General features: G+C 39.1%; 1 protein-coding gene across 1 annotated transcript in view; it reads left to right on the top strand.

Annotated features, from left to right (window-relative positions):
• Positions 1–14,429, top strand: part of ANKFN1 (ankyrin repeat and fibronectin type III domain containing 1) — a 117,664-nt gene that overhangs the window by 83,180 nt on the left and 20,055 nt on the right. Inside the window, exons 10-14 of the mRNA XM_063352376.1 lie at positions 4,681–4,780; positions 5,934–6,066; positions 6,712–6,828; positions 10,582–10,797; positions 12,887–13,053. Of these exons, the coding sequence (XP_063208446.1) occupies positions 4,681–4,780; positions 5,934–6,066; positions 6,712–6,828; positions 10,582–10,797; positions 12,887–13,053 (733 nt within the window). The remainder of the gene's footprint in view (positions 1–4,680; positions 4,781–5,933; positions 6,067–6,711; positions 6,829–10,581; positions 10,798–12,886; positions 13,054–14,429) is intronic.

The raw sequence follows: 14,429 nt of genomic DNA, 5'->3' as shown, positions 1-14,429 counted from the left end.
ACAGAGGCCTGAGCTAGATTCTTAATTAATGCAAATTAGCATGATTCGACTGACGTGGATAGAAGTCAGCATGGATATGCTGTTATACATAAGCTGAGGACCTGCCCAGGCATTTATCCGTTCTTTACCATGCTTCTCTTTACCACACTCTTCTTTGATTATACATTAATATTGCAACTTTTGTTTTCCTCATTTGTGTTAGAGATGTAGTAAATAGCTGCACATTGGTTGTAGAGTATCCTTACATCTGCTTATAACCACTGATTTGCTGTGGTTTATAAATGAGAGCAGAACCAAGCTCTGCATGAATTAAAGCTAGGTGAAGACAGGAGACAGGACTCAAACCTGGGGTCTCCCCACCTTGGCTTTTCACTGATTCCTCTGCGGCACATGCCAGTCGTGCTGCTCAGGCTGCCTGAAGGAGAGTGGACGAGGAGTGCAAGGGAGGTGAAAAAACTGAGGGTAATCAATCTAAAAGGCCTGAGATTACTTGGATAACATAGGCAAAAGCCTCAGAATACAGAGGAGCAAGAAGAGCAAGGCTGTGTGCTACCGCTCCAGCGTGACCTGGGAGGGTTAAATTGCCCAGATTCCATGCAGATCTCTTGCCCAAGTCTGTTCATTCAGGCTTCGCACTGCAGCCTGCCTTTTGCCCTGTGCTTTGCATTTCAGAGGCTGAAGGAAACAAGCTTACAAAAATACCAGGAAGAATACATTGGAATGTACAGTGAGTTTAAGAGCTTTTGGAATTAGATCAGCTGTTGCTTTTGAACCTGCTCTGTGATATGATGAAATCTCCTAGGGAATTACTTAGGAAGCTTTGCTTTCATATGTTTAATCTTCTGGAAAACCCTGATGATTACAAACAACAGTCATCCATTTGTCTTCATAATACCATGCTACAGACTATCATAACTGAGTTACTACAATTGTATGTCCTGGCAACACTTCAAATGTATTTTTTAAGTATTTTTTTCTTGTAGATCATTCTTTCTAAACAATTCTGAGTGGATTAAGTAATTGTGGAATGCTTCATTAAGAAAGGAACCCAACTCTTCAGTAAAATGCTTACCAGATATTTTCTTTCTGAAATCTGGTTGAAATGTATTTCACTAGACAAGTCAGAGGTGAAATAAAAATGTTCTAATTGTAATTTGATTCACAAGCAGAGCACATGGTTTTATTGCGTTTAACAAAGAGAAGGATCTCTGATTCCACAGGGTGTTTTAAATGTTTAGATTATAATTGTTTGTAAGAATATATAAAAGCAGGCTTCAGAACCAAGCCATAGCCTGAGAAGTTCAGGTAGGGAATTTAAGAAGTTACGGTTTCAGCTGTAGAGCCTGCCTTTGTAATCCAAAATATACTACCCAGTAATATGACTGTCATGCCAATAGCTTCTTCATGAGATACAGAATTTTCTTTTGAAAGACATCCCACCTGGAGGTGAGGTAATACAGAATCTATCGCTGTCTCAAGCTATTGAGGTGTCTGGCCACTATTTATGCCTGTAACTGCTGCGTGGAATTATGTCTCCGTGCTCATTATCCCAGTGTCAGTTGTCTGCACTGCTAAAAATGTGCAGCTTTCAACTGAGTTCGAATTTGTTTCCAGCTATCTATCTGATGTATTTTCAAAACTCTAAACCTCATTTTATGCTCTCCACCAGGATCTCAGTATGATCTAGCTCACCTTCTGCTAATTTGTTTCCTTATTCAGGGTCACCCTAAACGATATTTAGCTGTTCCACAGGCTGGCTGATTTGTGGGGCTAAGATCTCAGATAATTTTGCACTGAGGTAATTCCATTTACCTCACATCTGCCCCACTTGAGTAGAGGCACCCGCTTGTCTAGTGATAGGACAAAGAATTCCAGATGATCTTCCTCCTCAGCGAAATGGCACGGCATAACAGACATTCCTCTAGAGCAGAGACCCCAGATGCATACTGGCAGCCTGAGTATGCAACTTTGTTCTCATTCTTCCACAACCAACTTATGTTGCTTGTAAGTATCTGCTCTATTTAAGTGAACTGCAAAAAAAAAAAAACATTTATACATCTTCACTGAGACGAGAAAAACTGCTAATGTTGTAAATATACCTTTGTAGTTAATTGCCTACTTTGCCCCAGGTTTGAATGCTTCTGACGTAAAAATAATCACTGTAAGTTCTCTAATTTTGGCCACTATTTGTTTGCTCCTGAGCTTCTATTAAAAGAGCTCACAGCTCTATTGCTGTATCATTTACTAATATAAGCTTATTTTGTTGTAACTGGTGCTTTTCTATAAAGGTTACTCTATGTTATTTATTAGTTAATTAAATAAGAGAGACAGTTCAATTTCCCGTAGATCCAAATTATCCTCTAATCTCAGCTCCATGTTTTTTGGCTTCTAGACACACTACACTGTAAACCAAAAGCAAATAGCAATGTAGGAGAGTTTACAGTCTCCTTCTAGTTTTACATCATTTCTTTTGCTGTTGGCTTCTGCAAAGCTGTGGACTAAACCCAAACCACTGAATAGCCCAATAACATATATTGCACTTGTAATGTGCCCTCTTATTTTAATGCTGCAGTCTCTGGGTGTTTTATACAGAATTATGTTGCTTTGCCTTCAGCAATTTCCTCCTCCATTCCCTCCATCCTGAATATAAAAGAGAAAAAAAATGCATAATTAGAATGAAATTTATATTCCTAAATTGGTCTTAACCTTGGAAGAAGGAAACAGTAAGACAGGAGTTTTCATGTAGCATTTGGTTTACATTACTGTGATATACTGAAAAGAAGTTCACAGTAAAATAAAAATTACCAGAGGAGATACGGATAGAAAAACAAAGGAAAAGAAAACAAAGATCAGTTGCATCAAAGGAGCAGTCATGGATTTGGATGAGTGTTAAAACTAAACTGAACAGCGCGTTGGAGAACATGCCATGGGGAACAAGTTTGCACTGGAAAGACAATGGATTTGATGACCTAATAAGTCTCATACATCTGAATTGTATGATTTCACCCCCAATAGAACCTTGTTCTCTTTGTACTTGCTGTTCAGCAGAGTGGTAATTATTGCTAACAATGTGTCTTCTTTCTGTGGTTTTCAATGTGCAAATTATGGTGCAAATTTATTCATCATTTAAAAATATGTTGAGCACTTCCCCAGATGGGGTTTTGACAAGAGCAAATTTAGATGTTCTTTAAATGTTCAAACTTAGAACTCACTAAGGAGATACAGTCAGACACCTCCTATTCTGCACTGGAGGTAAGTGGGAAATATGTTCCTCTGCAAACACCTAAGCAGACGGATTAGCAGCTTTCAACAAATAGTTCGTCATGAGTCATATTTTTCCCCCACTGGGGAAGGGTGTCCCACAAAGTGTTTCACGCCTCAGTCTGGATGGGTATCCAGGCTTCATCCAAATAAACAGTCAGATTGTGGAAAACTGAGATCTAGTTTCACAGTTACGTTTTTCTTTTTGTCGTTCTTTCCAGATCACAGTAAATATCTGAAGAATTAATTCTTTTTTAAAATTAAATGTTTCTGCTGTTTCTTGTACAACAGCATTAAACAGGAAGGATATTGCAAAAGGCAATGCAAAAAAAAACCCCAACCCAAACAGTTTTAAACTCATGTTCCTTTTAAATGCCATACGTGGACAACAACTGACAACACATTACACAATCCTGCATGTCCCTCACCGCCATCTATTGGCATTCCCTCTAAAATCCACTTACAGGTACACAGCTGGACACAGCTGTTTCACACTGTGTCACAGAGCTCCCGAGTTTTTTCTTTGGCTTACAAGGAAACTCAGGCCATGCATGGAAGAAGGAAAGACATAAAGTCAAATTCACAAAAGTGGAAAATAATACAATGTATCAACATTTAGCCACATTTTTTAGAATACTGGGCAAATATTGGAAGTTATAAAATTCTTCTATTGAAAGAGCCGGTCCAGAGATCCTTGCAGGCACACAGCAGGTCTCAGCTTTGACATGAAGTGAGCAAATGAGTTAAACACCTCTTCCTTGGATTCCAGATTACTAGGGAGCAAATGTAACTGTGAAAGCTCTGAAGCAATACAGGTGAGTAGAAATTGCTGTGATGGGGAAAAAAAAAATCCAAACAAAAGCACATACATGTAATGGGATACAGAGAAAGATGAGGGTCCGTCTAGTAACAACTTTTAAAGTTTTAAAGTCCATCTAGTAACAACTCCTTAAAGCTTTTACTTAGGTTAGACTGGCGATGCTGTGATGTTAGTGATTGCCACAGCACCAAATATTCAGTTCTTAGAAGCTTAAGCTATATATGGACAGAAACTGAGGAAGTACAACACCCTAAAATGTTGACGGATGGTTCAAATCTCTTCTTGGGTTTCTGAGACCACTTGCAAATTTCACATCCATTCTGAATGAAGAGCACAAAGTACTGGTTCAAGCTACACTTTGCTTAGAGCAAAACATTTTTTACCAAGTCTGAGTGCTGCAAGTCAGAAAATTGTTTGCTGTTGCATATTACTAAGACAATGGAAATATGAGCAAAAAGTTGTATTTGAGCATGTTTCTAAATGTTGTCTTTTGAAAGGAATATAGTGGGCACTGACTGAAATTTAGTATTGTGGTTTGAGAGACAAAGGTTCCGAAATTTAAGTGTTGGGTTTGGTTTGCTTTTTATTTTCCATTTTAGAAAGTTCTAAATTACAGAATGCTGGTCGCAAGCAATCCGTTTCCAGAAGCCTGAAGCACCTTTTCCATTCGTCAAACAAGTTTGTGAAGACTCTGAAACGGTTTGTCGTTCATCTTATCTCCCAACCATTCTGAGCTTTAGCTAGCAGTTCTTGCTCTTTTGTAATAGTGAAAAGCACCCGATTCCACCCCTAATGAAACAGGAATCAATCGGAATGAACCTGGTAAGACCGCATACATGTAAGACTGGTGCAGCCGATGGGAAAATAATGCTCCAGTTCCTACTGAAATCAATAGAACCTTTTAATTGTTACTGTTGGAAATGGATTTGAATTGTAACAGAGTGAAATATTTTGTGCAAATACAAAGTGCAGTTACTGAGGTATTTTGGAAGTACTGCCTCTATTGTTACTTAGTAATGAAACTATGGTATTTATTTCATTCATAATATAAAATGCAGAGCTCGGATAACGTTTTAATAGCCCATTGGCAACACGCAACTCATCTAGAATTCCCTAACATCTTTAGCTAGGTTTGCAACCCAGTGTGACCCAAACAACCCTCAGCCTTCACAATTTGTTTTAGCAAATGGAAGTTGCTTATGTGGATTATTTCTTCTTGCATTGCCAGGAGTGTTCGGTTTGCTTTTTCTTCTTTGTATTTTGATAAAAATTTGGTTCTTTCAGAAGAGCTCTCTAGAGTCTTTAAATTCCCTAGAGCAACTACTTAACGTGTGTAACTAATTGCAAGGGTAAATATTGAAAGGAATGATCTCTATAAACAGTTTTGCAGATATGCTGGCCAAATTACACTCAATTACACTAATGTAAATCCATAACAACCCACCTGATTTCAATTGAGTTACTTCAGATTTACTCTGAACTAAACGAGGGCAGAACTAAGTCCATTAATGATAAAAAGTTTTAGTAAAATTTCTGATTTCTAAGGGGCACAAAGCCTCCATTGTCTACTGTTTACTCTGGAAAAATTCTTATTTAAAACTGATGTCAGTGGCTTGCACAGATTCGTAATTTCTTAGATTCCTGTAGTCTCACATCATCTAAAGTGATAAGCTTCCCAAATATTTTTCAGAATTCACTGGCTGAAGTTGCATGATCTATATAACACAGGAGTTAAGACCACATGATCCAATTTGTCTCCTCAGAATTTAACATCTATGATTCTTTGACTAAAATTTGGCGTGGATATGAATAAAAATGAAAGGTGTGTGACGATGTTTCCTTCTTTCTTTAGGGGACTCTACTTATCTGTTATATTTTTTTACAAAGACAATTTATTAGTAACCAATGAAGATCATATCCCAATTGTGGAAATTGATGACTCTCACAGTAGTTCAGTTATGCAGGATTTCCTGTGGTTCACAAAGGTAATGGGAGCCTAATTTCATATCTTGCTTCTAGAAATTTGTTGCTAGCAATGCACAGGCCTTAGCTCATCATTCTGAGTATATGAAATGATGTCATTAAAAAGCTAAATGCTGAAGTGCTTTACCTTCCACTCAGGTTAAAATGCAATTTTCACAAACCATTTATGTGGGTTAAATTCTGACCGGGTCACTGACAGGGGCACAATTAACTCTTTTAAATGCATGATCCTATATAAGTGATTGCTGCTTGGCTACATAAAGGTTTTATGAAAAATTAGAGGAAGACCCTAAAGAAATAACAGAAGTTTAAAAGTTGATATTACGTTTATGCCATCATTCAAGATATCTTCACATTATTTTTATACCCCAAAGAACAGTAAATCAATTTTACACCCCAAAGAACAGTAAATCAATTTTACACAATAGTCCAAAAAGCAATTTAAATAGTTGCATGATGTTTACAGAACAACTCCTGTGTCTGATTCAGTGTGTTTCGTGTTTATCTAGGCAACTCATTGCCATCCGCAGAAGCTCAAAATGAGCAATATCGCCTGATTTTTCCAAGTTCCAAAATGCTTTTAGTTTCATTTCTGCTTTTGTAAGTGCTGAGAATAAAAACTGATTGAACTGGATATATTTTTGCAGTTGTCTTGCATGTGGGATGATATCAGATGGCTAAGGCAGAATATGTCTATATCCGTGTCCTCATCAACAGCACTTCAAGCCAGGCAAAAGATGCTTTCAGCTGCAGCACAGCTACAGGTTGGTTGGATTGCATGTTTCTTGCTATTAACTTAGTGACTCTGGGATCTCTAAGGGATAGTACTGCCAACTGTCCTATGGTTCACCACTCCCCACTGGCCTGTTCTTTGGAGCAGCATTATCATCGACAATGAAATGTGCCATGGAGCCTCTCTTGCCAGCTGGAAGGAAGGAGTTACATTAAAAGTAGAGTGGGAGAAAGAAAGGAAAGAAATAACAGTGGCAGATGAAGAAACAAACAGATATGAACCAGCAAATAATGACCACAGCTAAGCCTGTAGGTTTGCAGATTGGGAATTCAAGAGTTATAATCCTAGTATTTGCTGCTCAAAAGCCTCTTAGAAGGCCTAGTCATTATTAATTATTAATATATTAACGAAGCATTTAAACTCTGGGCAAGATGTAGCACTCCCTTGTGCTATATGGGACCCTGCAGCAGTAGGTAGCTTCTGTCCCTGTCAGGAAGGACAAGTCGAGTGCTGAAGTTGCCAAAATAGTAGTCTTGATTCACCCATGGCTTACAAACTGCTCAAGTGCAGCTTCTAGGGCAGAACTACCCTGTTTAACAAACAGGATGGCTAGGGTGCTGTGGATTGTCAGCGGGGAAATAAAAATGAATCTTTCATTAAGTTCTTAATTAAGCTGCCAAAATTTTTAAGGTGAAATATACCTTTGTGCAGAGAACCAGTCAGAGACCTATTTAGACCCTTAAAAACAGAGACTAAGAGAGATTAAGTGCTGCACAGATCTTGTGCTGACCCCTCAGCACAGTGGTTGAGCACAGCAGCACTAGAGGCACTATTCATACCATGTTAAGGCATCGCAGGGATGCTCAGGATGGTTCCATTCCAACCTGAGCTACAGATACAACCTGAGCGGTACCGAACAGGTCGCTCAATCCTTCTGTGTCTCGACCCACTAGTTGTTATGCAGCTAGTAATCCCACATTCTTCGCAGAACATCTTGACATTTATCGTAAAGCTTTTGAAGAATGGCTTTCGTGTTAACATCAAATCTCTGGCTGGAAAGCAGACACTTTCATGAAATATTTATTTTTGCAGGAAAATACATTTTCAAACAAATTTCTGCATGATTCTTACAGAAAAAGTATATCCAGGCCTCACTTTCTCCTGCCTTTTGTTTGAATGAAGTCACCAAAGCTTCCCAGAAAAATGTATGGTAAAGTCATGGAATTAATGAAGATCTTCATATTGCTTGGCTCATGTATTAGCCATTCGGCCATCCCTCTTATTGCCAGTCAATGCAATAAGCCAGGTTTTATAGCAGCTATGAGAGCCAGACACTTTGTGGCCATTATTAAGAATATCCATGTGGGGTTTGTTTTACATCTTTTGGCAAAGCATGCTGTACAGGAGAGTAGCCTTCCTGGGCAACCACCTGTCTTGACTGATTTCCCCAAAGTATCCCGAAACATATGGAATGCCAGCCTGCTGTACCTTTATTGGAGGACCACCTGTGCTAAGCAGCAGCTGCTTGTCAGTCCTTTGAGCTGTCACTAGAGAAAGTTTTAACTATATCTGCTGAATGTTCCCTCTGGTGTGGTTAGCTCAGCTTAAGTAGCACGTATTCCTTTGGTTAGCTCAGTTCCATTCCCTCCCTGTGCAGATTGCCTTTAACAGAGCATTGCTAGTATGCACGGATTGCGCTTCGAGATAACCAAGATTCCTAGTACTTTGTGGTATTATTTGCTACCAAAGATGTTAAGAGCAGAGCTCGAAGCACAGAGATACAGCAAATGTGTCCATGTGGTATATCGCTCTGTTGAATTTCTGGCAAATTTATTGGCCTTAACGTTTGTTCTGTTAGCTTGGTCCCCTGATGAACACCAGGATTGTCACAGATCTGCCAACCTCTAACGGTGTGTGGCCTAATGGGATCCACCAATGGAAGGATCTCAATAAAGTTTATATGGCTGAATACATTTTATTGAGGCAGTTAATAGACTGACTCCACAGGAATTTAGGACAGAATGGAAAAGATCAGTGACAACACAGCTGCTAAGGCACTAGATCAGTAGATTCAGAGACAACAGGGACTGTAATTTTGCCTGTTGTTACCACCAGACAACTAAAGCAAACAAAACACGAGTGACGGGGTGCCAAGCAAAGCAGGCACAAAACTTCTTTAGTATATGAATGAGCCAGATATGCATATTAGTAGGCACCCTACTCTCTGTGCCGGAATGCCACTCGGAATATATGGTCTGTGACAGTAAAGAACTATTTGTCTTCATCTAGGCATATTCAGATGTTGCAGTGATTAACATGACAACTAGATGGCTAACATCTACCTGCAATGATTTGTCCCACCTGTGGACACATGGATTAATACAAAATGTATCCTCAAGAAACCCAGTGTTAATCAGCTACGGAGGCAGAACGGTTAAAAACAGAAGAGGGAAGGTGCTATACAGACATCAGCAGTGTGCACTGGGGAGGGATGCATAAAGCTAAAGTAGCTGAATTCTGACACACAAAGGGCAGTCACTGTACTCACTACCTAAAGTTTATAAACAAATTAATAATACAGTTTATAAGTAAATATTGCCTGCTAAGTACAGATAAATAAATTCAGGATAGTCTATCCATTTACAGTGTCATTAATTTCATGTACAGCACTTCTTTAAACACACAATGTGCTACATTGTGAACTCAAGTTTTCATTTTAAACTACCCCCATCTCTATCCAGCTTACTGTAGATCTCTTGAAAAGTCGCAAAGTAATGAGCATATTTTAAATGTTAGGCATTTTTCTTTAAGACATCTGGGAATCTCTTCAGTGGCTGGTCACTGGATTGAGTGTGTTTGCACCTATAAGCAGATGCCTTACTGTGTGAGGAAAGGGATTTTGACCAAAATATGTATTTTATGTGGAGTCTTTTAAAATTACTTTTCTTTAATCCTCACATATTTTCCTGGAGAGCTTTGCCCTGGTAGTTTGTTAGTTTCTGCCGGTTTTGTCTAGCACATTCTTGGTATCTGAAGTAAAAGGAAAAGGGTCCGCGTCTCTTCAAATTCCTCTGTGTTCTTTCACAAACACACCCCGCAGTTTAGCTCCAGAATTATTTACATTCAACACAGATACGAGGGCCTCTTGCTTTTGTTGCTGAAAATAATCTGAATCATTTTAAAACAGAGACCAGAAAATGGAGATTATATTTAATGACCCTACCAGAAAACATTTGAAGTGTCCGATATAAATTATTTGGGGATAGAGAAAGAATTTTTTATCATCTCTGATATTTGGTTATGGGGAGTTGAAGATAAGTACCTAGCCCTTCAGTAAATTCATATCAGCAGGGCTTCATTGATACCAAAGGAATCACTAACACTGAGTGCTTTTGAAAACTGCATCCTTTATATTTACATGACAGGGCAAAAATAGGAAGCTCTGTCAAATAAGTGAATTACTTTGCAGTGTCTCCTTTTACGAAGGCATTGGGTCCTAATAGCCTTTCTGATGTTCTCCATTAAATGTTGGACTAAACGCTGATGGACCAAATACATCAGAGGATCCACAATTCAATCCAGAAGCACAACGTAGGGAAGAACTTTTCCTGTTGCCACTGAGTGATATGACTGTAGGGCACGTGTTTGAGAAACACCGTGTGTCTATAGTGTTTATTGAAGTTAACAGGACCGAGGTCAGTGAGCACAAAGTTAAATTTCAAAAAATACCACTCTCCTGATATGAGATAAATAACTTTCATTTTATAATTTGCTTGTTTTCTAGAATTTGCTGGGAACTCACAACTTAGGCAGAGTTTTTTATGAGCCAATCAAGGATCGACATGGCAATATGCTGATAGTTACTATAAGAGAAGTGGAGAGTCTTTATTCATTTTTTAATGGCAAATGGATGCAGGTATCCAAACTACAAAGCCAGAGGAAATCCCTTTCAACTCCAGAGGAGCCAACAGCATTAGACATCTTGCTTATAACTATCCAGGTAGTGCTTTGCTTCTCTTACTGTATGTTATTTGCTTTTGTAAAGCCTGTGCCAGAGCCCTGATTTTTGGAAGAGTCTTGTAGAATTTTAGGCCTTAATCCAGTGCCCAATAAAATTAATGGCAAGGCTCCCATTGAAAGCAAAGACTTGTATTACTTCCAGTGGGTCTGGGATCAGATCCTTAATATGTAAAATATCCATGAGATTCTAAAGAAATTACTTCAAAGTCCTAGCAGAGAATAGTAGAGTTTCTATCAGTTTCGGGAAACCATGCTATAGAATTCTGTAGCAAGGGATATAAAAACCTTTAAAATTCTCTGGGATGTTCTTAAGCACCTATACAGACACTTACAATTTCTACACTCCATAAGATTTTTCCATCCAGCCTTGAACACTAAATCTAGATTTAAAACTTTACTGTTCTACTTAATAAACTTGTTCTGTGGGGTTCCTTGGAGCCTGCTATAGTTGCTAAAGAATTCTTTACTGACCATAACCCTCCTTTAATTTCTGCTGAAGAAGAACCTAGACTTCACAATTAGAAAAATACCAAGGAAAGGACTGCCCTTCGAAGCTGCTTCGCATAGTCAGTTCAGTTAGCACGGAGTGCCATGGGTTTTCAGCCCTTCAAGAATCCGGGTATCTGTAAAGTCGTGTTAAACATAGATAGTTCACGTAAAGATTAAGACATGTTTTCTGTCGGCAACAGCAGCCTATTTCTCACAAAATGTCAGTAGCCGATCTCTCTAAAACTCAGTTGCGTAGTTACCCAAGACGCTACAAGACAAATCATTGTCTTAGTCCCTTCTTTAGTAGCCTCAACTAGACGATGACTGCTGTGGTTCAATTTTGAATCAGAGGCACTTTCTTGGGCAGAGACTGTGCTTTTCGTACCGGAAACTGACAGGCAATCAAAATATACATTACCAGGTCTAAGAAACATTAAAAAATTTCCAAAAGACAATAAAACTCACCTGATCTATGTTAGATTTAATGTATTAAAATGTGTTAAAGGTGTAGAAAAATGTCAATCTGGGCAAAAGTTTTATATTAGGAAACCCAAAATGCAGGCCTGATCGGATTTCCACAGAGATCCTAGTGGAAAAAATGTTCCCCTAATGGTTTACACATTCCTATCTAATGCCCACCCTTTCTTGTATTACTTGTTTAATCATCGAATGGGTATTTTGTTCATGAAGTGCTTGTGAAAATGAGGGTCTAATTGCATTGGTCAGAGCCAAGCATAGCACTGGCAGATAATTTGATGGTTCCAAGAGGAAAGGCATAAGGCCAGGCGTCTTAATCCTCACCCATTGCAGAAGCACACGTTTCTCAGGATGGCAGCAGACATCATTTTTAGGGCAGTTTTGGGGGACTGCTATACATAGCCTTAAAAATGTCTCCTGGCTTCAGCAAATGCGCCATCATTAATTCCTTCAAAGCTCTATCTGTTGATAAAGTCATTTGTTCAGAAAACACAGCCATTAATTAAACTTTGCAAACCCCCAGCCCCCCCGCTCACAGAGATCTTCCTGTTGACAGCAGGTGATACAGAACAGGTTTTCGAGCGATGTCAGCTGTGACTCCACATGCATTTCTTTGGTGACAGCACTGGCTTATGCAGCACAGGTCATAGTTTTTTCCCAATGCTGCTCTGCTCCAAACGTGACCCAGGGAACTGCTCTGGCTGAAAAATGACTGCTCCTTCTCCTGAGTTGCGTTTCAGCTGAATCAGTTCCCTGACCTGGCTCGCTGCTGAAATGATCAGACAGGAGTGCGGAGCTGGGTGTTATTTAAGCTAGTCTAAATACTACAGTTGTAGAAGATCAAAACCGCTGTTTTTTTAGAGCCAGTTCCTGTATGACGTGGAGAGCTTAGAGAACCTGTGTATGGCTTTAAGTAAAAAGTTATCCAAGTGCATCCAAACTACCAGAGATTATTTATATGCTTAAGCATGTGCTTAAATGCTTTGTGAATTGGGAACACTGTTGAAACAAAAAGACGGCTGTAAAAACATTTGTTGCTTTTTGATCCCAAACTCTTCCGCTTATGTGGAAAAAAAAAAAGAGATTTTTATGTCTTAAAACAGGACATACTTTCCTATCACAAACGAAGTCAGCAACGCCTCCCTCCCGGCTTGTATCTGGGTTACCTTAAACTCTGCAGTTCTGTGGATCAAATCAAAGTGCTTGTGTTGCAGAAGTTGCCTAATGTCCTGTGTCACGTTAAAATCCGAGACAACAGCAATGTCTCCAAGTAAGTGAATATATACACATTTACACACACGCATGTAGAGAGAGAACATTTGATTTAAGTTTGAAACAACTGAAAAAAATTAAATGCTAAGGCAATTTTGCCTTTGCAAAATTGTAGCTGCCAGCAAAGTTTGGCTCAGGTGTGTGCCATCACAGAGAGCAGCGCAGAACAAAACAGGTGTCCCTGCGTCTTTCCAGCAATCTGAAGGCCTATCCGGAACACATACACGTGAGCCCGTTGACTTCTAAGGACAGTAGTCTCCGGTCGCTCAAATTCTGCACAGTGGTAATGATCTTCCATATATCTGTCAGGAAGATCATAGCCTGCAGCCCTGATTCAGCCTCCAGTGAATTCAATGTCAACCTTTCCATTGATTTTCACAGCCCATGGGGTGTTGGAGCTGGTGATTTTTCTGTTTATTCTCTTGTGTAATATCTGGTTTCTTGCTCTAATCCACAGCAAACATACAGCAATTGAAAACACCTATTCAGACAAATGCTATCAGCCACTCAGCGGCTCTGCTCTGGCAAAGCCATTTTCCCCTTTGTCCATTGCTTCCCTTATCTATTGGGCAAGTGCACTTCTCTGGACTGCCTGGTCCCTGCCTAGCGGGCAACGCATTTTATTGGCTTTTTTCTGGAGCTTTTTAATCCCATATCGTTTCAGAAGCCAGCTGACAATTTTGCATGAGGAAAAAGGAACTGGATCAATATGGATAACAAGGATACCCAGAATGTAATAGTTAATACTAACAAAAATTTTGGAACCACTATAAAGCCTAGTGCTTCAGAGTTTATAACACTCTCTGACTCTTGAAGTTTAAGATCAGCTCTTTATTTAGGAGCAAATTGTACCACATCTATTACTTGTCTTGTAGTGGGGTTTCCTGTCCTTTTTTTCTTGAACGTTTGGTGCTGGCTGCTTTTCAAGCCTGAATACTGGGCAGGGTGAATTAAGGATTTGATCCAGAAAGATGATTCCCATGTTTATCAGGTCTAGAATGGATATATGTTGAACAAATCAGGAAGTTCTTTGGCTCCAGTGAGTACAATGGAGTCTGTCACAGAAATTAACCTTCCTGCTAATTGCCGCTGTTGTCATTTCCCAACCATGCTTTTTAAAATATTGTGGTAGATAGGGAATTAAGTATGTGAAAAATAAAACCTGGAGTGAGAAGCCTTAGTGAAATATTTCAAAGGCAGTTGGACTTTCAGAGGTTTGCAAGGAATGTTCAGCCTCACGTACATGTGCTAGAAAAATTAAACTTTTCAAAGTTAGATTTTTAACCACAAACAATCAAGATTGCGCAAGTTTAGAATGTTTTGCTATATGAGAATGAAACTATCAACAGATCCCAAATGCACATACACTGAATT

Source organism: Chroicocephalus ridibundus, chromosome 14, assembly GCF_963924245.1.
Source record: "Chroicocephalus ridibundus chromosome 14, bChrRid1.1, whole genome shotgun sequence".
Classification (NCBI taxonomy): domain Eukaryota; kingdom Metazoa; phylum Chordata; class Aves; order Charadriiformes; family Laridae; genus Chroicocephalus; species Chroicocephalus ridibundus.
This window is presented reverse-complemented; position numbering and strand designations above follow the sequence as displayed.